We start from the raw sequence: 25,313 nt of genomic DNA, 5'->3' as shown, positions 1-25,313 counted from the left end.
CAGAGAGTTGCGGGGCAATGCTGACACCTAAGGGAGGCACCGAGGGTTGGGGAGGAAACGGACAATGAGTCGCAGTGAGGGTCTTAGCAGCGACAGGGGTGCTGAGGCGCTCGATGAGGCCGATTACTGTGCCCTTGGTGAGGTGTTGCGGAACGCCGCAAAAATTGGTGACGAGGACTTGGGCGCAGCCAGAGTGAAGCCGCGTGACACCTCTAGCAACCCCAACACCCCTGTCAAGAACTAGCTGCACACTGCCTTCAAGAACTTCGCCAGAGGCAACCGGTGCGGACTCGACCAGCAGAAACATACTCGAGTCAGGCGGCAAAGTGACGTGGTCCGCTAAGGTGCGCGCCTCGAAGGACGTCGGCTCGGAGCTCGGCTGGTCAAAGGAAGGTCGACGAAGGGTGAGGTGGCAGTCGGCGAGGTCGATAACAGCGCCGAACTCGCTCAGAAAATCGATACCAAGAATAATATCTCTCGAGCAGCGCTGCAAGACGACGAAGGTAACGGGGCACGTGACACCGTTAATCTCTACACGAGAAGTGCAGCGGCCGACTGGGGTGACGAGGTGGCCTCCGGCGGTTCGGATTTGTGGGCAATCCCACTGCGTGAGTACCTTGCGAAGGCGGCGGGACAGCTCCCCACTCACAACGGAGTAGTCGGCGCTGGTGTCGACGAGGGCCGTCGTGGCGTGGCCGTCGATAAGTACGCGAAGATTATTGTACACCGGGCGAGCAGAAGCGGCGAAAGCATAGGCGGATAGGTTGTCGTCGGTAGGTGAGGGGGAGCGGGACGTCGTACGTGGAGGCTCTTTTACAGATTCGTGGTCGGCAATACCACCTCCAGGCGTCGCCGGGCTTAGTTTTCCCGACGAGGAGAAATGCTTCCGCGGCGGTCGCGAAGAGGGGAATCCAGCCGGCGTGGAGGCGGCGAGCGAAACGCACGACGAGAAGGCCGCTGAGGTGGTGGGGAATGGCGCAAAAATTTCTCAATTTCACGAGGCTCCTCGCCGTACATGGGACGGGGCGCATCTCGCCGGAATCCGCGAAGACCAAGCTCCCGGTAAGCGCAGGGCGATAGATATGACCAGCCTCCCCGCAGTGGAAACATAGCGGACGGTCATTGGCAGTCCTCCACGCGTCGGCTTTGCTTGGTCCACGCTATTGGAAACGAGGGGTGTCGGCAGGCGCAGGAGATGGGCGGCCGACCATTGGCGGCGACGAACGACGGACGACAGAGGCGTACGTCACGGTAGGCTGTGCAGGCGGAGGGGTGACGGGGCAGCCAGGATAAAGTGCACGTTGCACTTTTTCTCGGACGACCTCTGTGAGGGGGGACGAAGATGTGCAATCGATGGGTGGCAGATACTTTCGATGTTCCTCCCTGACAACTTCGCGGACGACCTCGCGTAGGTGGATGGCATCGACAGGGTAAGCCGCCGGGTGGTCAGCAAAAAGGCTGGAAGTATTGGAAACTCCGGCAAGCCGACGGTAATGATCGGCTCTGGCTGCCAGGGCACGCTCGATGTTAGTCGCTTCGGCGATAAACTCGGCCACGGTTGTGGGAGGATCCCGAGCGAGGCCGCCAAAAATGTCGGACTTGACGCCTCGCATAAGAAAGCGCACCTTCTTTTCCTCGGTAGCTCGGGGGTCGGCTCGGGCATTAAGCCGCAATACGTCTTCCACGAAACTAGTGACGGTTTCATCGGGGCCCTGGAACCTTGTTTGCAGGAGGCCTTCTGCGCGTTGGCGGCGATGCTGGTTTGCAAAAGTGTTTCGCAGCTTAGTCTTGCAGGTATCCCACGATGCAAGGGTGTGCTCGTGGTTCTCGTACAGTGACGGGCAGTGCCCTCAAGACAGAAATATAAGTTCTGCAGGCAATGTTCCGCAGTCCAGCCGTTGTGGCGGGCCACGCGTTCATAGTGTTGAAGCCAATCGTCGATGTCTTCGGAGGCTTCGCCACGGTACGGGACAGCGGAACGAGGAGCGACGGGGAGGTAAACCGCAGCAGGTGCGGGCGAAGAATCGGTCTGCTGGCCTTGGCTCACGGTGGATCGAGCCATGTGCAGTGCTGGCACGGACCTTGTGGTAAAATGCGGCAAGAGGCCGAATTCGGGGCTGAGTCTTTGAAGTCGCCGACTGGCACGGATCTCGTCCTCCGCAGCAGAGGGGCGGCGGCCAGGGCTGGGAATGGGACTCTGCGAAGGGGGAAGTAGGGGATGACATCGCATAAGATGGCACCTCCACCAGAATGTCACGGGTCGTTCAGACGACGCGGGTCGAAGGCACGATGGGGGACCAGGACCACAGGAGCAGGCGCCAGAGACAGGCCAAGCGGTCGCGGCAGGGCTCACGAGCGGGTTCTGCCGATCTTCAACCTCTTCACCGTCGATCGGCACTCATCTAGTTGAAGAAGACGTTAAGTGCAAAATGAGAGAATAATAATAACACACACGACAATATATCGGTGAGTCGTATTTTTACGACTTCTGAATCTGAAAGCTTTTTTTTTCTCCTCGATACTATTCAGAGGACAACTTTCGTAGAATTTCGCCTCTGTGTTGAGTCAAGTTTTGGATCATCGGCATCGGGGTGGCATCGGTGTGATGTTTCCATCAGTTTGCGGGAAGTTGCAGCGCCGCTGTGATTTAAGGAATAGTAAGGACCATTCAAACTAATTTTTGTTCACAGCAAACATCGATTATATGGCTCATCTGAATGTGGTAATGTTTCTCTTGGAGTCAAAGACTTATAGCTTAAAATTTGCATTTAAATAGCTTTAGCCACTCGATTCAAACTCCTGCTGTATATAAGAACAAGACTCTGTGATCGCCGTCAGAGGGGAATAACAGTGAAGGCAAACTTCGATACGCGTCATAAAACTGTGTCGACGCACCGCAGATTACGCGCAAAACCGGCAACTGTATTTGAGATATGTATTTCATTTTTTTTGCCTTTTCCTAATTATAAAATTTGTGTTTTCGGCGAAAGCAGTTCTATTTTCCTTACAACTACGAGAATATTCCTGCTGTGACGGATGCAAAGAGCGGCGGCCAACGAGCCAGCCAACGGTAGAGTGAACTAAAGAAAGAATGAGTGAACGACAAAAAAGAGTCACTGCTTTGTCCTCAAAGCACTGGTTTTAACTTGGTAACAGGTTCAAGTAACGCGTGAAAATGAACCGTTTAGCGCAGTCATCAAAATAATAAAATCGGCTTCAAAATAATAAAATTGGGAACTTTTCTAGCCTGCCGTGGATATACGTTGTCATCACCTGCACAGTGACCACGAGCAACTTCGACGTCTTCGGCTTGGTTCGGGCACTTGGTAGCGCGGGTCGCTACGGCACCAGAGAAATAATTGCTTCTTGTAATATCTGATAAAATAAGAAGCCGACGCGAGTTGTTTTTTTTTTTTACATTTTCCGCCTCGTAGACGCTGTTCGAGCATCAGCTTTCATAATTTTACAGATAGCTTCATTCCGGGAACATAGATTTACCATTAAACGGCATCCTTCAACACCTGAGCATCATCGCTCTGGATTCAATATCCACCGTCACAATTATTAAGTCTATAAGTGACGTGCAAGTTACTGTTTTCAAAAGTTTACGCGCCAGATACCGAGTTTATTGAACACCGCGGAGTTCTGGATTTATTGCTTGAAAATAACACGCAAAATAAATTTAAGAAAAAAGTTCTCGATATACTCGCTTACCAGGTGAACCAAACAGAGCCAGCATTTACGCTTCCTCGCATCCGTTGTCTTCTCTTCTGGTATGCTACTTGCTTAGTCTGTATTTGTTTCTAGTGTCTTCTATATAATGTTTTTTTACTGCAGAGGGTTGTTGTGCGGAATTATAGAATTATTGCTCCATGCTGCAGAATGTCTTCGTCCAGGACGACAGGCCCTTGTCAGGTGTTTTTTACCACTGTTAGCCTGTACATCCTCGATTTTTTTGTACTACATAAACCGAAATAAACATATATAATACAGGGCCTGAATGCGGGTAAATAAATAAACGTAGAACCTATATAATAATCATACAAGTCGTATCGACTTTGTTCAAGTAATGCTTCTAGCATCAGCTCCGGCCTCACGCCGACAGCGATGTGCAGCCAAGCCTGGCTCCCTTTCCGCAACAGCTGAAGGCACGAAAACGTTACGCGGGTCACTAGACATATAAATACCTCTATTGTCGTCCTTACGTGGGCGTCGACGCCGCAAAGTGTTAAACCGGACATGAGATGTTGGTTTCAGATTAAAGCTTAGGGAGACAAACGACACAGACGTTACAGTTATCAACACTTTACTATGGCACTCTATACAGACGAAACGCGGAGATAACAAGCTTAACAACACCGCCTATGGAAAAATCATTCTTCAAGAGGACGCAAAGGCAGGCGCTGCACAAGCTTCGTATATTGAACCCGTATCGTATAAACTCAGGCTGGAAGGACGCTTCGCATAGGAAAGTCCCTCAGGCGCTCAGGGACGCATACTTGAAAAGCCAAAAATTAGACATCTAGGGCTTCATGAGTCACACTGCCGGATAAAATTAAGGCAGTATTTGTGTGGATGAATCCTTCCGTTTGGATATTGATGGGTAAAAAATCGCGTCAGTGTTGACTACACATTCTCTCTCTATCCATCGGTGCAAGCGAAGCCCCTTCTTGCTACGATTGTGTTCGCAATCAGCCTTCGCATAAATCCACCTATCCGTTTCAATTGTCTTCGCTTTAGTGCTTGTTTGTTTACTCCGTTCCAAAGCAAACTTCAAATGCACCATCTTAAACATAAAGGCGTTTCCATGATTTAAGGTTTAACACCAGCACTACTAAAAACGACATACAAGAAGAGTGCACAAAACAAAGTGAACAATGGTTGACGGGGAGCCTCAGTTTGCTTAGTCAACGTTCCAGCAAGAGGGCTTGTCTTCGTCTTGATACAGAATCTTGCAATGAGCGCCTTCGTTTGTCTTCTTCCGGAGGGAGGGAGAAAGGGAGGGAGGGAGGGAGGGAGGGAGGGAGGGAGGGAGGGAGGGACTGGGTGTTGATTTGCATGCGACCAAACAAAATGTTACGCTGATGCCTGCACAGAACAGAAGCTTTTAAACTCGGCAAAAGCGCACTAGGCCGATGAGCGTAGTTAGGTATGTAGTAAGGAAGGCTTTGACTTCGGCCTATCGAAAAGCAAACGTATATGCTGTGTTTGAGCTTCTAGCATAGCGTATAGTACACCAGATCTTTCTTCCGTGCCTTGACTTGAGGTGGTCACCGTCTGCGAGTCCAGAGCCACCACCTCAAGTGGGGAGCGTTCCACGAGGTTTCCCGCGAGCGACGGATCATGTCGGAAGCCTTCTCTGCCACCATGATCACTGGAGCGTTCGTGTTGCCTGATGGGATCTCGGGGAAGATGGACGCATCCACTACGCGCAGACCCAGCACTCCTTTGACTCTGAAATGGGAGGAGCGGCAAGAAAGTCCAGTTATTTGTTCATATTTACATACCAAGTGTTTCAAGGTGTTCTCCAATTTCTAAAAAAATGCTTTTTTTTTTTAGTGAGAAGACCGCTTGTTGGGCATGGCATTGTCTGCAGTGTATCGCATAAGGCTGCAGCTAAGAGATGCGAACTAATAGGCTGTTGAAGTAACATTTAATACTTAAAGGGTTCCTCAAAAGGGTTTTTGAGGTTTTCTATAAAATGTTTGCATTATGTAGAGTACGTGCCACCGAACGTTGATGCAGCGTACAAGACCTCAAAGGCCAGCGGATAATTTGCAATAATTTTTTTAAAACACCCGCTTTCCCATGTCGCGACGGCCAGCGGTACCGTGCTTTCGCGCGCAACCTCGTACATGACGTCATATCGCGCAAGTGATGTCAGGAGCTGGGGGTCATTATTGGTTCGCTGCGCCAACTCTTTGCGACGTCATGCAGCTAACATGGACGCTGTGGATATTAGTATTATCCACTGTGGAAATGAAAACTTCATTATTAGTTAACCAACCTACAAGTTAGCAAGTATTAGCAGTATTCCATGCGCTACACTGCTGCCAATGGTATGTCAAAAAAGCGCTCTTCTAACTCACAAAAACTATCTTTCAAATTTCCAGAACATATTAAGTGAAAGCGTGTAGTATAGTAGATGTTTGATAGCACAATGAGCACGCCGCAAATACTAGAAAGACGCTTCAAAGCAGCTCAATTCAAAATACAAACGATACCGAGCAAGTTTTGAAAGGGTTGCTGATTACACGAAAAACAAGTTTCTGGGCGACCTGGTAGGCAAGCACATTGCACAGAAACATGCGCAGAAGGTGGGAAAAGGCGCGTTTTTTAAAAAAAGAGCTACTATTTGCCACTTCGCTTCTTATGCAATATACTGCTTTCTATGCGATATACTGCTCACAATGCTATGTCGAAAAAAGCACTCTTCTAACTCACAAAGCATATCTAAATATTTTTAGGACATCCTAGGTGAAGCGCATAGAAAGGCGCTTCATAGTAGCTCATTTCAAAGTGCAAACAATACCGAGCAAGTTTTGAAAGGGTTGATTATTACATGAAAAGTGCGTTTCTTGGCGAGCTGGTAGGCGAGCAAATCGTGAAGAAACATGCTCAGAACGTGAGACAGGCGCTTTTTAAAAAAGAGCCAATATTTGTCACTTCGCTTCCTGCCTCGTACTTTTCACTGTTTTTGTCTGTCCACGCAAAGAGCACGTGCTTTGCTTGTCCATCACGAGACATACAAAAACTAAAAATCCTGCATGGTGCAATATTCTACAAATACCGTCAAAAGCTGCCAAGCCACACGATGCCCTGCCCTATTAGGCCTCGCAGGCAGTGCTTTGAAAAAAGCTTACAGTAAAGTACTACAATAAGGTGTTTAGCCCGAATTGTGTGTTTGTTTTTGTATAATTGCCTGACATAAAGGAGTCAGAGGTAATCCGTCGTCGGAGACGGCTAATACTGACTGCTTGGCACATGTTGACGGAAAAGATAAAACAGCGCTAAGACGGGACTAAGCTCGCTGCGTAACCAAAGCCTGGGTTTCATTTCCTTCTTTCCCCGGCTTAGCGCTGTTACATCCTTTCTACTGCAGGAGCAGCATAATATTCAAGACAGTTGCGGCGGAGTCCTTGGTCGTTTTAATGAATGGTTAAACATGCAAAAAAAGTGCATCTACTAAGGCAGCATTTTGGCTGCCTTCTTACACACTCGCACATTAGGCATGACTGTACGCTGTTTTTGTAAGCTCGTAATGCTGTCAGGATAGTGTGTGTGTGCTTATGGTCGGATACAACTCAAGAACGAGGCGGCTTTTCCCCATCAACGGAAAAGCCAATGGAGTCAGCCGATCCTCATGAATCTGCAAACGTAACAATGCACGGAAGGAACTATCCCAGACGATTGAGGCAACGAACTGTGTATCGCCTTTCATCTTTCACTGCCTGCGTTGTCTCGCTAGCAGGCTCAAGAGAATCGGCCGAGGCCATTGCCTGGAAATGGGTCCTTTTACGCAGAAAGCCGCTTCATTCTGGAGCTGTATCCGACTATAGCATACCATAATTTTTTTTACTCATTGAAAATATAAAAAGCTTAATTTGCTGTTAAGTAAAGCCTGTGGTCGTTAGTGTTTTGTCATGGCGCATTGTTTTCCTAAGCATGGGGACGTGTCACCAAGTGTCGCGAGATTATTACATAACCAGCTATTAAATAAAAGCTGCTATGGATAATCAGCCCTTGTTCCTCAAGTCAGGTGTTGTCAGCTCTCTGTCCAGCTGTACTGCGCTTGCTGCTCGTCTCCTTGGGCAGTCCTAGCGAAATGAACTGGGCTAATTTTCTTCCACTCATGGCCATACCTCAGCTGAGAGTCTACCACCGTCGTGGGAAGCTCGGGCGGTCCCATGCGGCAGGTCCCGCTCGGGTGGTAGATGGTGGCCGTGTAGGTGCGGGCGATGCAGGCGAAGTGCTCGTCGGAGTAGGATGGATATCCCTCGCAACCAGGGAAGTCTGCCTCGAAGATGCGCGCGTCGTATTTTCGGAACGGCTCCGACTGGCCCAGAGCGATCAGCTGCTTCATGGCTGGTAGGAAAGGAGAACAGGGAAATACTGTAAATACCTCCTATTTAGGATAAAAAAATTGGCAGTGGTTTAGCTTTGGTTAAACCATGAGTGAGGCGATAGCTACAGCTAGCCGAGTGGAACTTGCTCACTTGACCAACCACGTGACGATCCATGTGATCAGCCACGGCGCCGCGCCGCCGGCAGCTGCTTCGCATCACGTGACCAACCACGTGACAGCGTGGCGGCGCCGCAACGCTGAAGGCTCGAAATGCTACCGTAATGCAGCAATCGCTACAATAAATGAGAAGTTAACAAAGTTAACAGCAAATTAGCGCAAGTGAAATGTAATCAAGGTTAGTAACGAAAAAAACTTCCCTGTGCCTGCATGAAGAAGGGACTCGGAAATGTGTGGCACATTCCCTTTCCCGTCACCTCCGCATAACAGATTTCCAACTGCCAGTCTCATCTGGGTTCCGTGGCCGTAGGTAGCAAGTGACCAGGAGCGCTCTTTTTGCAGCCCATAGGGCCCATATCGATATAGACCTCACCCTTCTGGACCTGACCTCGGAAGGTATAGGGGTGCGGCGTACTACGACAACGAGCGACAAAAGATGTGAACCTAGAGGAACCCCTGATACAGCCACTCCTGTAAAAAAATCCTTCACTTTTCGTCCTAACGCAGAGCATACTGTCAGTGATACTGAGGATAGCAATTTGGATTAATTGGTACATTTACAGACAAGGAATACTTGCGCTACAGACAAGGATAATCAGCAATGACAACGCAAGCGCTGACTACTGCCAACTTAGTCGCCTCTTTTCCAGGCTGCTGCGAATTATGACGAAAAAAATAAAAGGAGGAAATATTGGGAAGCACAGTGTGGTCAGCAGCGTGAGAAAAAAAATTAATGTGGATTAGCTCAGCTAGACCAGGATATACATAGTGAAAGGTATCGGCGTTCACTGTGTTCATTGGCGTTGGCGTTGACAATGTTATAGACGGCGATGGCTTTGAGAAAAGGAAGGCCGCAAAACTGCTCCCTGGTTATGTGGACGACTCATTCGATCCTTGATTCGTGGTGAGAGATGCGGTCTGAATGCATTAGCGCTAACAGCGTTGTGGCTGACATGCGGCACTGCAGCAATACATAGGCCGCAGCGTTCATTTTGTGATCAATCTCTCGCGATCAACCATTAACTGCATGCGACCTCCCAGGGTGCAGGAGAGGCGCGCTGCCTATCCAGTGTGCGGAACGCAATCAAAGAAGGCTTTTCACACCAACGCCATGTACATGAAAGCAAGATTAAGGTCTCTACGGACCCACGGAGCCGGTTGTGCGCCTTTCCTTTCGTGAAAATGAACAGCCTTTCCGAAGTTGTTAACGCAAATGAATTCTATGAACGACGTCGGCTCACTTGATTTCTTTGGTTTTTGAGGAAAGTAAATGGCACATTAACCGTCTCACATATATCGGTGGACACCCGAACCGTGCCGTAAAGGAAGGGATAAAGGAGGTAGGGAAGAAGAAAGAGAAAACTGAAATAATAATAATAATAATAATAATTGGTTTTTGGTGGAAAGGAAATGGCGCAGTATCTGTCTCATATATCGTTGGACACCTGAACCGCGCCGTAAGGGAAGGGATAAAGGAGGGAGTGAAAGAAGAGAGGAACAAATAGGTCCGTAGTGGAGGGCTCCGGAATAATTTCGACCACCTGGGGATCTTTAACGTGCACTGACATCGCACAGCACACGGGCGCCTTAGCGTTTTTCCTCCATAAAAACGCAGCCGCCGCGGTCGGGTTCGAACCCGGGAACTCCGGATCAGTAGTCGAGCGCCCTAACCACTGAGCCACCGCGGCGGGGCAAAACTGAAAACTGAAAGTTGCATTTTGAGCAAAGGCGCGGCGCTGCGCAGTGGCGGAACACCTGTAGCTCGGTATGACTAGGGAGCGAGAGAGAGAGAGAAAAGGCGACGGAGTCGGCGGCGGCCACCTGCGCCGTGCGTGACGTCACTCGTGCTCCGACATACGCCGGCTCGCGCGAAGCGCGGTGTTGACTAGCGTAGCGAAGCTTTTCGCTTCAAAGCGAAAGTACGAACGCGTTCGCTCTTCCCGATAATATACCTCTTTTCACACAAGCGTGATCTATGGTGTGCTGACACGCTTGCCTGCTTTCTTGTGAACGTTCTAAGCCTCGAAGATTCTCCTGGCACTTTATTCCCAAGGCACGTGTCTTAATGGGAGTATTTAAGTGTGTGCGTTTGGTGGGATAGAGGAAAAAGTTAGCCCGGTACTGGTCTCGTCGTTTCTTCATCTTACGAAAAGGCTGTGAAATTACGTTCAAAGGGAGGATTGTCGGGACAGTTGGTTTATGATTAATGTCAGTTTGTTGTTTCTTTTCTCTCTCCAGTGTTTCGCGCTGTTTCCGACGTTCATCATGAGGCTGGGAAGTTCAGCAGTTGCAGCCGTTTCAAGATTCCCGCAAAAAAAAAAAAACTAGGAGCCAGTCCATTTTGCCAGTGAATGTTACCAAGACAGCTAAACTAGTCTTTTTTTTAGATTGTGTTTGCCAAACCGTGTTTATGAGACTCTTTGGGAAAGAACACTTATTGAGAAAAGCTAATGCACTGCTTGAGATCGCTGCAGGAATTCCTGTGCCCATTCTCTGCAAGCAATCACAACTTAGTACGGTCGTAGCGCGACCTAAAAAGGGCAGGCGGTTAGGATCGCGTAGAAGTGACGCCTTTATACTGCTTATATAGCTTTGTCCTCGTGGCTAATACAAAGAGTGAGCTCAAGTGCCCGGGATGGTCCGAGTGCTTTCGCGTTACTTCGATCTTCTAAGCCCCTTGCATCGTCTGAGAGTTCCAGGATACTGACGCAAAGACCACAAGGAAACTCGTGAAACTTCCCATCTGTAGCAAACAGCCCCTACACGAACAGCGACTCGATTTTTCTAGCAGCACAATAAAAACCGGTTGTAACTCTGCTCTGAGCAAAACTGTCAGAATTCGTTTCGGAAGGCCTGAGCAACGAGCTTTATTGCAGTCAGCGGCGACCAGATATCTGCCTAGGCCGCCGTGCATGCGATGGGCCCACACACCCAAAATTACGTCTTGATCTAAGTGCACATAAAAGGCATTTACTCTAATACCTGTCGCCAATGAAATCTTTACGATCCTTTTCTATGGCTAACTTCATAGCATCAAACACTGGCTAAGACTCCTTAATAAAACCAGGGTTTGGAGGAAAACTAAAACACAAAACAACGCCACAGCAAGATACGGCAGCTGATAACGTAACAATGGAGCACCTTGCGGTAATGGCACTTTGATATATGTGTTCGGCTTCTCAGAGGTTCTGATCTAAGAGGTGTATTATTGAGGTCGGTTTCGTCTGAACACGGTTATTCGCTCAAGGAAGTGCCCCGTATTGCACAGGGCACTGTGTATGGCGTATAGTACTACCGTATAGTATAGTATTAGTATAGTGTAGTATAGTATAAAATAGTATAGTATAGCATAGCATAGTATAGTATAGCATAGCATAGCATAATATAGTACAGTATATTATAGTACAGTACAGTAAAGTATAATATGGTATAGTGTACTGTATAGTGTAGTATAATACAGTATATCATAGCATAGCAGAGTTCTTTACGTCGCGTATGCCATCATAAGCCGCATTAAAGTGCAGTGTATAGTTATCTCAAGGTTCCTCTTCTTAAATACTGCTGAGTGTCTGCATCTGGTTGATGGTTCATTAGGTGTTTTACGTCCCAAAGCGACTCAGGCTATGAAGGACGCCGTAGTGAAGGGCGCCGGAATTTTCGACCACCTGTGGTTTCATTAAAATACACTGGCATCGCATAGTACACGCGCCTCTAGAATTCTACCTCCACCGAAATTCGATTGCCGCGGCCGGAATCGAACCACTGTCTCACTCATGTATTCTTTGTAATGTGTTCTTACCCACTGGCTATCTTTCTGATGTCTAGATGAAGGAAGCAAAGTGAGAGAGAAAGAGAACGCCTTCAGTGGAATATAAAATTTAGTGTTATGAAACCCAGGACAGTTCTTGCGTGCTTCACTAGAGCTTCCTGGCCTGCACATAGTCGAGAAAGAGGGTGCGGTCGCTCACCTTCGACCAGGACCAGGACGTCCTCGATGCGTGTCAGGTACCTAGGGTTGATGAGTGGGTGGTCGTCAGGATTAGTCGACCGAAGACGTATCCAGCCTCGCGACTTGGGCCGCAGCAGCACAGGGTACATGGTGAATGAGTCCATGTTCAGGTACGGCCGGTACACACGGTCGAACAGCTGGACAAAAGACGGCAAGTGCAGTCAGCGAAGGTAGCGAAGAGAGTCTGACGAAGGTACAGAGAGCCTCATTGGGCATATGTTTGATAGTATGCGGCGCACATGAACGAAAACGGTCCTAAACATGAAGTGAAACAGGCCGATGAAATACACCGGAGCTTTTCTTTTGCCCTAATTACCTTTGCATTCGTCCATATTTTTTGCAGGTTTGCTTTGTGTTGCTTTTATTCCGGTCGTAGCAAAGATGCACGCGATAGGTTGTTCATCTGTGAACAGGTGTCATTATGCCTTGGATATGCCGTATTGAGAGTCTGTTGCGCCAAATAGATTAACACGGAAAGCGGCGACAAAAAAAGGGCGAAGTTTCACCTCCCACAGGATGCAGTTACAGTATTAAGTGAATCCCGAAACATGAAGTAAAACACTCTAGAAGTGCCGCTATGAACATCACTTACGGCATTTTGCAGTCACGTATCCGTTGATTTCGTTAGGACGTGCTGACAATAAATTTTGAGCCTCAACCGCTGCGGTGGCCTAGTGGTGTGAGCATCCGCCTAGCATCCGGGAGGCGCGGGCTTGGATCCGCAGTGTCGCCGGGTACCCACCGGTGATACAATGGGTACCAGCTTTCCCCTGCCTAGCGCTCGGCTTTTTAGGGTGAAATGCTTGAGAAATTGGTCTCTAACCGCACCTTGTTCAACGAAAAACTACATTCTGCCATGGCCCTCTTTCGCCAAAACTGCCCTTGCACCATAAAAATTCATCATCATCGACATGTATCGAGCGTCCTAAAGTGTAACTATGGAAGTGAAGCCTTCTTGCCACGACTCTCCCATAATTAGCTGCAGAAATCGTGGAACTTGGCCACTGATCTGCACCCGTTTTTGATGAAACTGTGAGAGTCCTTTAATGGCATCATCGCCGCCCTCGGCGGCAACCCTGCGCTGACGGCTTTCATTTCGTCGATCACAACGCAGACGATTTCGTGTTCGCATTGAGGTAAGTTGCGCCGGCAAACTTCAAACGATCAAAAGTCACCGCAATACTAAAGCTTTGTGAGCAGTGTTTCATACCAAATGAGGCAGCAGTTGAGGCAGAAAAATATTTTTAAATCGCAGAACTACTAAGCTTGGTCACAATAAAGTTTGCGAAATGACTGGTTAGTTTATAAAACGATATTAATAGCGTTTAATTACAGGTACGGCCCCGCTCGAGCTTTAAAGCTTCGGCTAGAACGGAATGGGTTGAAGGGTAAAAACGGAGAAGATGCAGACGCAGACTGTGTAGTCTCCATATTTTGGAGAGATCGAGAATGAAAATAAGCAATCCTTCAATACTTATCGCGGTTTACGCTACAAACTTCTATTACAGAGCCATTGTTCAAGTGTACGGGGCTTCAGTGCCTGTGGATCAGTGCATTCGCCTCTGTGCGATCGTTACGAGAGATTTTTCAGATGAATTCTTTCCCGACGAGTGCGCCATGGCACTTTGTGCGCAGAACTCCCGTAATTGTAACAAGGGCTGTGCACTACATCCATTTGCTAGAACTCTTTAATCCCAGGACTGCATCACTGATAGCGATCTTCATCGGAGAATCCCACTTACTTTCTCCAATATGACGTACTCGAACACACGTACCTCGTCGGTCATGCCCATGACGCGACGTATGGTGCGGCCGCCGTCAGCGGCAGGGCTGCTGGAGACGAAGTGCACCTCGACGTCCGGCCAGTCAGCGTGCTCCGCGTTGAACTTGGTGCGAATGAATGCTATGCCTTCCACGCCACCAGGAACGGTAAGAGGACCTGGTACAGGAACACAACAAAGGCAAAAATGGCTCATTTGTTTTCCATGAATGTATTGTCCAATATACAGTTGCGTTCATTACGACTCGCTACACGCCAAGATGTTGTCACAGCTTCCTTTTCAAAGCAACGGGAGCCCTGTGGAAGCCTAAGTTCATGAGTCTAGCTCCATGTCAACATCGCAGGGTTTTTTCAGCGTCCGTTACGTCGCATGTAATTGTTCGAAGTGCTAAATACATCATACGTCCGGTGCAAAACAGCGACCGTTGCCGCGATGTAAGGGCGATACATCAACAGCATGCTATGTGGTGGACAGAGTGCAGCGCACATGTAATTCCAATAGGGCTTTAACGCATAGCGTTTTCTTACTGCCAAGCATGGATAGAGATGACGCTGCTTCAAACGGCAATGTTTGAGTACTTATTTAGTTACGAATTAAAGTCTTATGTGATAGAAACTTAGGCCACCCAATGGGCGCTTGCGCCTGCTGGAACATACTGCAAGAAAACTAAGAGCAACTGGATTCATATTTTTTAAACTCTTTTGTATGGCACTTTTTCTTAATGTCATGCCTCTTCACAAGAAAAGATGCACGCATTCTTCCAGAACAAACTCGGTTTAAAGATGGCAATTTTTTTCCCTCTTCATTCAAGCTCGTGTGTCGACGAATAAAGACACCGCGATAAGCGCAAGGAAGTGAATGTCGATGCGACCTAGCCTCCGAGATCTGCCCCCAAAACAAGCATTTATCTTCCCACAATTTTCCAAAGCTCTATAAGGCGGCGCCACCGACACTTCATTTTTTTACAGCACTAGCCCGCTATAGCGAAAGTTCCCGGAAGAAGCGTAGTTGTGCGTGTAGTGGTCATTGTGAATAAGCAGCCGCGATGATCGGACCACGACGCTTCGAGCAAACTTTTTGTGGTCTAGTCCTCGTGGTCGCAACAAGGCTGCGCCAATTCCCTTTTAACGCCGCCCTGCCCTCTTCCCCCCCCCCCCCCCCCCTGAACAAAAGAAACATCCTGAAATAACTGCATGGCGCGGCATCATGAGCACCAGCGCAGTAAAAGCCGCAGCAGTTATGATAAAGCCGCCAGCGGGCGGAAGCGCGATGGATGTACCTGAAGCACAGCGTCGTGCTCGGAAAGCTGCACGTATGCAGGAGGCCATTGCTACAAACGTGCGACGGGTTGAACATAAAATGAATGGTCTCGGGACACTGACCGAAAACGCGCTGCCCGATAAGATGCTCAAGTCCGTGCTAACACATCACCGAAACCATAAAACCCTTGTGACCCTGCCAAAGTAAAGACAGGATCGTCGCACACTCACGCGTGACAGCAGCATTCAAAGCAAATGCGACAAGCGCAACTGCGCACTGTGGACAATCTAAGAGCTCTGCTTGTCCGCATTGCCACGGGTACGATAACCACTGAAAATTATTGCCTTTCTGCACATTTTAAAAGCTCCCTTTCCAAATAACGTATAGCCTCTTTGTAATTAGAACGTGTAAATCAAGAGGTAAAGGCTAAGTTAAATTTACTACCATTATTACTTGAAGGAGCATTTACATTCAGAGCCAACATTCAATGGTTCACGATAAGTTCTTCAAAAATTTCAGTCGAAAACGCGGCCTCTGTTGGTGCTTTTACACATGTTGAACTACTCAACAAATATGCTCAAGAAACCCTACTGGGTCAATGTTCTAAGTTGAGCACCAAAAGTGGATTACACGGTCAATCTGAAGTATCGGGAGCCTATAGGTTCCGAGGAACTATTAGAGACTACACATTGCTGCAGATGTTCATTCTCAAGTAACGCGTGTTGGACTCTGGGAATGCAACCAAATTCAAGCAGGTAATTCAATATTTTTAAAACCAAATTTCACCTAAAAGCCGCTACAGCATGTTTATATATTTCCTTGAGTCATTTCACATGCAAATGGCATGCACGTCCACGCCACCCCTATCGCGTGCAAGTCATCTCATGAGCCAGCGACAAAAAAGGAAGTAATGGAATGGGATGGAATTGAAATAGAATTATGTTATCCAGGCCCAGTAATCTTCCCGTCTTTTCATTCATTACTACACCGTTAACATCGCCTATTCCGAAACATATGGCAACAATTAAGCGAAGAATTTATGTGTAGCTCCACTGAACATGTTTGGAACGTCATGGTTGTTTATATGCCCTGCAATCCATTCACTACATGAACGGTAATCTTTTCCGAAAATCTGCGCGTGCGTGTGTGTGGTGACGGAGGGAGGCGAGGAGGATAAAGGGTGCACCCAAACAGTAAAACTCCAGACTAAAAGCCTCCACCAACGTGGCTCCAACCTCCATAAGTCGGCGCAGCACCAAAACGAAAATGTAAGGGGGTATGAGACCGCCTGCGCATTTTTATATTATTGCCGTAAATTTTTCAAGAGTGTGGTTTTGTCCAATTTAAACCAAAGTGATAACTTTCAAACAAGGCCGGCAATCACAAATAACGCATTCCATTGTTCTTCCCTAGTTGAACAACAGCGAACTACAGCATATCAAGCGCTGTGGATGAATTACCTTGGCCCTTGATGAAGTAGTCGAAGGCCGTCTTGGGGTTGAACCTCTTCCTGACCACGGATACAGAGTCGTTGATCATGAAGCTAATCCCTGCCCCGCCAATGTGGTCCTGCAGGTTTTCACCCACCGGGAGATCACTGACCACAGGGATCTGCAGGAGAACAATGAAACCACAATAACAGAAGAGATCTTTTTTTTAGTACTAGATAAATGGAACAAGCGTTGGGTAAGAAGTACGGCATTTGAAAAAGATACAATCCCCCAAGGATTTTTCATCTAAGCAGTGTCGTGGGGTTTCCTAATCCTAGTCAAATCCTCCGCATCTCGATGATACCACCTAGAGTTCCTCTCATCTCAGAGAGATACGCAACGCTAACGATGCGAGGCGACACGCTCTGCAAATTCCCAGGAACAAATTCAGCAGGTTATACGTAACAGATATCTCTGCATCTACTCTGCTGACGCCTTGTTCGACAAGCTTACGACAAGCTTACGACAAGCTTAGATACCTATAATCAAGAGCTGAGAACTCTTATGACCCTTATCCGGTTGAACGTGCATTTGGTTGAGCGTGCATTACAGAGGAGTGTCGTACGATTTACTTCCAAACACTTATCCCCAATTATTCTACTATTCGATTTGAAAGAGACGTGAAATGAGCAATGCTTGTCCTCTCCTTGTGTGGCCCACTCGTACGCATGACTGGCGACGTGAAAGAGGTGGTTAAATAGTAGACGTTTTTAGCATACCGGAGGCGTACTAGCGTAGACGTACCCCAGTTTACCGGACCCCTCCTGCGCACGCGCAGTGGCTCCCCCTGACGCCAAAAATTCCACTGCGCATGCGCTGCAGGGGTTCGGTAAACCGGCAGTACGTCTCCGGTTACACGTCTCCGGTATGCTAAAAACGTCTATTATTTCAATGTTAACCTAGGCGGGATCAGTAGTGAAAAGGACGACCACTCACGCCGAGGGACTCCAGGTGCAGCCGTGGTCCGATGCCGGACAGCATGAGAAGCTGGGCGCTGCCGATGGACCCGGCCGAGAGGATGATCTCTCGCCTCGCCCTGACAGCGCGCTGAAGCCGCCTGTACCTGAACAGCACGGTGCGGGCCCTCCGGTGCTCGTCGAAGAGGATCTGCGCTGGCATATGACGTGTATTAAGGAATGAAGAAAAGAGGAGGTGGATCTCCATTAAGGAGTAGTTTTTTTATCCTTCTGGTGAATTAAGAAAGCGGAAAGGGAAAAATGAATGAACGGAGGAGTAGATGCGTGGATACTCAGGGAACGAAGATAGTTTCGGGTCTGGGTGTTACCATGCAGAATTCAACGACGATACTTAATCGTCTGCTCAGATCACTGATATCATTTAAAGAACACTTGAAAGAATGAGTTCATATCGTTTTGCCTTTGCATACGTTGATTTTCATAGAGGTGGCAACCCTGCTATGGTTTAGAACAAGACTGCAGTGTATAACAACAGATATATAAATAAAAAATATATTCGGAAGCTAACGCTCGTGTTGTCAGTTTTTTCTCTGTATTTCACCTTTTGCCCTTTGATGTTCTGGGGAAGAAGTGTGATTGAGGAGCTGCAGACAGAACCTCTGAGTGCCGACTGTATTTTAAACATATTTACAAACAGACGAACGAAGTAATTTCCTAGACGTCCTTGAACGCAGCTTGGAACTTATCTCGACCACAGTCCTCAATGAACAGTTCATTTCTAAGCTATGGCCCTATAAAACGTAAAAAAAACTCTTTCTTAAGTGTTACTCTCCGTAGGCGTTAGACATACTCTCAACGTTGAAAGAATCTGTTGAATAAATGTTTCATGCAGATAATCCTCACACATACGCATTCTTCATACAGATTTCGCTCTAAGAAATTTATGATTTCAATGCGACTATTCCAGAAAAAAAATACGCCGTACCATTTATATAGGTCGCGGTCTATTTAGTCGCTCCGTGAGAGTAGGGAAGTAGGCATATTTCTGCGTCTTATCTATATAACCAAAAAAATAATCGGAGGGAAGAGGTAGTAATTCCGACTATAAGTGTAGGAGCATCCATTTCACGCATTACAAAAGGAGTTCTTGATAATCCGTAATCAATAATTGATTGCAGTTTTCATGAGTCTTACCGGGATCCATAGTTTCAGTATCCTCTCAACTTAAGATCACCCTTAGTCCTGGCATTTTTCTGTGTGCTGCTGAGAGAAAAGAACTGTCGTCTGTTTATTTCTTCAACGCTGTAATCAACGGCAAACTTTTTTAAAGGTGTTTATTGAGGACACATTTACGATACGGGCGAGAATCCACTTTTATATGTTCCTGCACTTCTGGAAGCGGTTCTTTTCAACGATAAGCGGCGGGCAGTATCCACAGGTTGATTGAGAAGAGAGCCACAAATCATCGGCGTTGTATCGTTAACGGAAAGACCGGATCTCACTTGCCTTGGTGACTTGTGCCCGGACCAGGATGTGGAGGTTGCGCCGTCCCCTGCATGGCTCCAGGAAGGCCTTGGCGGTACTGCAGCGGGCACCTCTCCTCAACGTGCTCTGAGGAATAGCGAAGCCTGCGATGGTGGTGTTGCATTGTTTCAGCAGCTTCGCACTTTGCTACAACACGACTGATTTGCACGTGCTTCTTCAAAAAATTATGCAGCATCTATAGAGAAAATAACGGTGTGCTGCATTAGCGTCCATGCGTAAAGTGACGGACCTGTATGCTGGAACGCCCATTTCGGCAAACAAAAGATATGCGACTCAAAATAAGTGCATTTTCAACGAGCTGAACCAGAATGCAGTGGCCCGATAAACTAAGTTTCGTCTCGGGTTGCCTCCAAACGCCTTCCTATGCTCGTCTTCTAAAGTCCTCTGACGTGAATGAGATTTATAGCCATGAAACTGTTGAACGCTAAAGGCGACCAAGCGGGAGGTGCTTTTCTCTTGGCTTTCACAGACGTGTTATGATGGTCACCACGGGCCATAAATACGAGTGTTACAAGGCCACAAGGCCGTGGAAATGAATTTCCCCTTTGACTATAGTATCAGCAAGCGAACAGCATATGTTTACATGTTACCCCCTAGTTGAGTTGAGTTAAGGTGTTGAATGCTACAGGTGGGGTTAGCTTTGCTTTATCTGCCGGCAATTGCTCCACCGTAGCGTCCCTTCTATATTAATAGTGTCCTAAAGCCTGTCTCATCTACCCCGCTATGCGCACAGTCTCTTATAATAGCACACATTCTCTCCCGCAGTCAGCATCTATGCACACAATCAATCCACACAGTCCACATCACAGTCCACTCTAGAAGTCACCATCTATGCACATTCAGTCACAGTACAACATAGGCCATTGCAGTGCCACACTCCATACACACATTTACTCACCGTATAACGTAGTCCACATTCACTCATAGTATAACATAGTATAACGTGTTACCCCCTGCCCATTCCTCGCTCTGCTTTGTTTGTATACCAAAGATAACACAGCACTGACTCGAGGCAAATAACTTCCGAGCGTTGCCAATCTTACCAGTTTGAAGTGGGCCGTTTAGGTCGATATTGGGGTAGCCGAGAGTCTCTCCTGCTGCTACGAAGGCATGAGCCAGAGGAGAAGCATACGGAGGAGTGGACACAGTCAGGTAGCCGCCTCGGCCGTGGTAGCCTGCATTTGAAAATAAGGAAGAACGTTGTACTGCTCGTTCCAGCGCTTTTCTTATTCTGCATTCATTCGGCGCAAAGCTGCAGCGCACACTTCAAGCGCACATAGCTTTTTTCTCTGTGCAGAATCTAGCCCTAATTCAAAATGGTCTAAAATTTTTGTGATTGTAATGCTGCATTCACATATAACAGAGTAGTTTTTAATTTTTCACTTCAATTCTTCCATGCGCCTGCGTGTTAGGACATGGTTTTGTAGTCTTTAGACACTCGGGTATAAAAATTATCTCAAATCAACCACTAGGAAGTTATTTTTTCTTAATGATTATCCCAGTTTCTTTTCTTACATTTCGGCGATCAAAAGCCATTAATGATGAAGTCCTGGAAATTCATAACTTTTGTCTAACGTTCTCAGTGTATGAGAGTTGATGGTTTAAAGGTGGTCCCTTTTCAGGCATAGCCATTTAGGTGTAAACTAAATGCCGGTTACAGCTGTGCATGGTGATGCGGTTGATCCGCAAAAGTGGTTTGCATTTTCGGCTTTTGCATTTGCTCTTGCGCTGCACTGTGGCGTGATTTGCAAATGCGTAATGTGCTGTGGCGGCCCCACCAGCACTGTCGGATAGCTAAAGATTCCCTCTCTTGCCTGTGACTTACGCACCGTGGCCCGAACTTGAGCTTCCACATGACGATGTTCACCTTAGTCCACGCGGCTGCAGCTAGCATGACTCGTCTACCGTGTCGACACACAGGGACTACCGCCACTTCAGTGCGCAAGTTACATTTTAGTTCGGCTGTACTCTTTGGGTGCGGAGGAGCCCTCTGTATATGCCACTCCGTCGCTTCTCTTGCGGGTCCTTGCCTTTGCACCGCTGTGTCGCTCTCCGCATTAGTGCATATCGCTGCCGCTTACGTACTCCTTCCATCCCCTCCCCCTGAGCCTCCTTTGCATAATTTTTTCCACTTTTATTTGAGCCCCTATTACCTCGATGGAAATCAATTTCTTATTTATCTCCCAGCAGCTAGGCCTCCTTCTGGTGTCCGCGGACGTGTGATGGTGACGACGGTCTGCGGTCGACGCCATAACCCTACGCAGGAGAACATTGCTATTACAGCTAGCGCTGTAGAAAGAAAGAAAAAACGCAGCAAAAGTAAGCGCGAACATGAATGCCAGATTGGTAAGTTGGCAGAGTAGTAACAGCCTAAAAATGCTTGCGTGTAGCATGTATATTAGTGCGCCAAAAATAAATTCAACCGTGGTCGAAATATGAGATAAGCCGACCGCTCTAAAACTCTGAACGCTGCGATTTCGGTTTCCGTCGTAAAGCAGGCTAAAGAGAAAATGCCACACATCGTGCATACACACTGTAAATATTTGATGCTACCCCATGTCCAGCATACGGGCTGAATCTTGGCATTCTCAAACATTAAAATATTAAAGGAATCAAATGAATGTTTTGCGGCTCGGGAAACTTGAGAAATAGACGAAAAGTGCCGCTGGGCTCACGTGAACATCTTAATAGGAGGACTGAAGAGCGACCTTGTTAGCACTTCTTCACAGAACAGCGCCCCAAAATACGGACAAAGGAGTGCGACGACACAAGCGCTGACTTTATGCGCCGCCGCGCTGGCTCAGTGGTTATGGCGCTCGGCTGCTGACCCGAAAGACGCGGGTTCAATCCTGGCCGCAGCGGTTGAATTTCGATGGAGGCAAAATTCTAGGCGCACGTGTACTGTGCGATGTCAGTGCACGTTAAAGAACCCCAGGTGGTCGAAATTTCTATAGCTCTTCACTACGGCGTCCCTCATAGCCTGAGTTGCTTTTGGACGTTAAACCCTCCCCCCCCCTCCCCCCCCGCACACGCGCTGACTTTCAGGAGTTTATTGGAAAGCGCGTCAGGAATACATACATGTGCAACCTCACAAACACGATCAAAAACGGCCTTTTAATAGTTACGATGCGTTTAAAATCATGAGCTCTTCCTTGGTTAGAGCAACAGATGGGCTACTAACACAATAGCCCATTAGCTTAATTGAGTTGCACATAGAATATACCTACGCAAGATGACATAAGCAAAACTTCAGCGGGGATTTCTTGGAGTTATTCAGGCGAAAGGGGCTCTATGCTTACTAACGTGTCACCTATTAGCTGTTCGCCAAGATCTCAATGCTATATTCAGCTCCGGCAAATTAAAAAAAAAGATATTGTATCTACTCCTGCAACGTGTGCCGATCTTCTCTTCTGGGCTGCGGTCAGAGCAAGTACGAAGTCATGCAAACAGCATTGCAAGACATGTTGGAGAGCCGCTAGAATCAGGGGTCTTGAGGACGTCGATCACTCATCGGTAATAAGCGATGGCTCCGTCATTGATGTTTTACAGTAAAACCTAGCACGAGTACTTACTTGGTTCATCATGAAGTTCGGCAGTACTGCACAAAGCTACGATCAAAGATGGAAGAAACGCACACGGGTGGGTTAGGGGCAGTGATTTTTTTTTTAAGAAACCACCGAATTTTACTCTCTTAGAACTGCAGTACAAGCTACATCGCTTGCCAGGCAACTAGTCACTGAACTATCATAGTATCTCGCGCGTAAAATTGAGCCGTGGCTAGCTAGCTCTCATCACTTGAGCAGCCGTGACGGGACAATGTATGCCACCAAAAATTCCGACCGATCGTGCACCGTTTCGCCAATCTAACAGCGTCGGTAAACTATCGACTAGGGCCTATCTGCATCACATCAAATGGGCGAGTCACATCAATAATATTTGCAGGGCATGCTGCGGTTACTAAAGAGAAGTTCACCAAAAAATTTAAAAAAAACCGGCAAAGCATAATTCAGTCATCAATATCATCATAATCATAATCTACATTTACTTTACACATAAGAGCTCCTATTGGGGTATTTTAGGAGGCAAAAAGAGAACAAGATAATATAAAGAACTTCAGCAAGGCCTGCAGTACAGAATGGAGCAGAAAGACACTACTGCAGTTGGAGTAAATGAAGCGCATCACAATTTTACACAATATCAAAGAGCACCCCCCAGTAGAGATAAATGCTAATTAATCATAAACTGGGAGTTGACGTCGAAATACTGCAGAAATGCATGGAACCAATGAAGAGAACGCGTTATAAAACAAAACATTAAATGAAAGCGGAAATTTTGTATTTTTTTAACTCTGAAACGATCGTTTAGACGTTCAAAAATTAGTAGCGGCACTCTTATTTATAATGGGGTACGGTGGGCGATGCTCCTATTGTTGCTTGTAGAAAAGGTTGGTTACAAGATTTACTCACTCTGCGTAAATGTTAAACGCTGACAGAACAAATAAATGGCGGTTTGTTCTGAAAAGAACCAGCAATAATTTGTTATGGAAATCAAGAAATCTGACCTCAAATTTATGAGACCAATCCTTGCGAAGCATTTGGAACTATAGGCCCCGTACTGCTCACGTGTGCCGATTTCATTCGTACGTGTCAGCACCAGGTGGAGTGCAGTTACTCTTAATAATACACCCTTTCTAAAGGCATTCCATAACAGCGAAGGTTCTACCGTTGTAGGCGATCGAGGGATCCCGGTTGTCTTCGGACTTCATGAAGTACGGCAGGACGGATTGCCAGCCCCAGCCTTCGCACCCCAGCTGCTGCTCCCAACGGTCGTAGTCTTGGCGATTTCCCCGGATGTACAGCATGTAGTTTAGAACACTCGAGCCGCCAAGCACTTTGCCGCGGGGCCACAGGCTTTGCTGGGAAGAAAGGACAAGGAAGGAAGCTCAGAAATGACTGAAAAGGGACGTGTATTCTGCAGTGAGGAACGCATTAGTGAAAATGACGCAGCACCAAATGTTCCTTGGGAACCCTCATGTCCAACATTTTTGGACAAAGTTTTTGAATATTGGAAAATTGTAAGGTAGTGTAATGAAAACAGTGAAGGTAATGGTCTATCCTAGAGGGGTGCAACTTACCATTTCGATGTTGATGGCAGAATTACCTCCAGTGCCTCGAAAGGTCAAACCGAACTTAACTGCGTGGTGGTATGGCCCAAGCTATGGTAGTATGACGACTTGATCATAGACTATGACCATTAGGTACCTGATCTTCACCTTTTACTTGCATTTGATTTGAGAGAGACAGTGGCTATCACGTGGTTACGAACTTTGATGTGCGATAATAAAACATTAAAACCAAGCGAACCGTGTCTCGCCATGCTTAGCATAGCTTTCGGTCGTATAACTAGGTTCAAGTCACAATGAACCCCAACCATTTTTCTTTCCATCGCTCGAGTCTAGCAGTTAATACTATCGTAAAAAATCAATGGGGAGAGCTTTGGACGATCGCAAAAACACTAATAACAAAAAAGTGCATGTCTGTCGTCGGGAGATCTGCGTATATATCGATTGCTAGAGTGAAATCTCGCAATATATGAAAAAATTCCGTTCATACACTCCTTCCCGTCCAAAAATGCTTTTGTCCAGAATTACTGGGTATGTAGTGAGGAAAACGTCGTCACCGGATGATTCGGCTCAGTTCATGTCACTCCCACCTGGTGGCTGCTTTAACTACCGTGAATTAATGGTGCCTCGATGCAGAGTTTCTCAGGAGGGTTGCACTCAAGAGTAAATAACGCCGAGTTTCACGAGGACTGCGTGAATAGTGAAAGGGTCTTGTGCTTGAAACTTGTGTTCACGCTATCTCTAGCACTGTTGCTGCTTAAATTTTGTTTTCCTGGAATTTTTTTTCTTTAGAATATAACTTAAAGTAGAGTGCTAAATAAGGCGATAATGCTAAGTTCAAGAAGAAAACCTGGGTTTCAGAAGGATCTGTCTCAAAAGTAAGAGGGAAAATTGGAGGGGACACTTAAGGTCCGCCTTAAGGTCCGACAGCTAATGAGTTAGTGCCC

At 47.2% G+C, this 25,313-nt stretch overlaps 1 protein-coding gene and 1 pseudogene across 1 annotated transcript in view; both read right to left on the bottom strand.

Annotated features, from left to right (window-relative positions):
- Positions 1–858: 858 nt before the first annotated feature.
- Positions 859–2,062, bottom strand: LOC144103450 (uncharacterized; annotated as a pseudogene).
- A 2,229-nt stretch (positions 2,063–4,291) lies between these two features.
- The window catches only part of LOC144104913 (glucose dehydrogenase [FAD, quinone]-like), a 33,086-nt gene continuing 12,064 nt past the window's right edge, over positions 4,292–25,313 (bottom strand). Inside the window, exons 4-12 of the mRNA XM_077638144.1 lie at positions 23,967–24,159; positions 20,288–20,419; positions 19,206–19,327; positions 17,719–17,889; positions 16,753–16,903; positions 14,027–14,190; positions 12,211–12,388; positions 7,863–8,085; positions 4,292–5,454 (exon numbers count right to left, since the gene is read on the bottom strand). Of these exons, the coding sequence (XP_077494270.1) occupies positions 5,271–5,454; positions 7,863–8,085; positions 12,211–12,388; positions 14,027–14,190; positions 16,753–16,903; positions 17,719–17,889; positions 19,206–19,327; positions 20,288–20,419; positions 23,967–24,159 (1,518 nt within the window). The 3' untranslated portion in view covers positions 4,292–5,270. The remainder of the gene's footprint in view (positions 5,455–7,862; positions 8,086–12,210; positions 12,389–14,026; positions 14,191–16,752; positions 16,904–17,718; positions 17,890–19,205; positions 19,328–20,287; positions 20,420–23,966; positions 24,160–25,313) is intronic.

The sequence above is a fragment of the Amblyomma americanum genome, chromosome 9, assembly GCF_052857255.1.
Source record: "Amblyomma americanum isolate KBUSLIRL-KWMA chromosome 9, ASM5285725v1, whole genome shotgun sequence".
NCBI classification, from domain to species: domain Eukaryota; kingdom Metazoa; phylum Arthropoda; class Arachnida; order Ixodida; family Ixodidae; genus Amblyomma; species Amblyomma americanum.
This window is presented reverse-complemented; position numbering and strand designations above follow the sequence as displayed.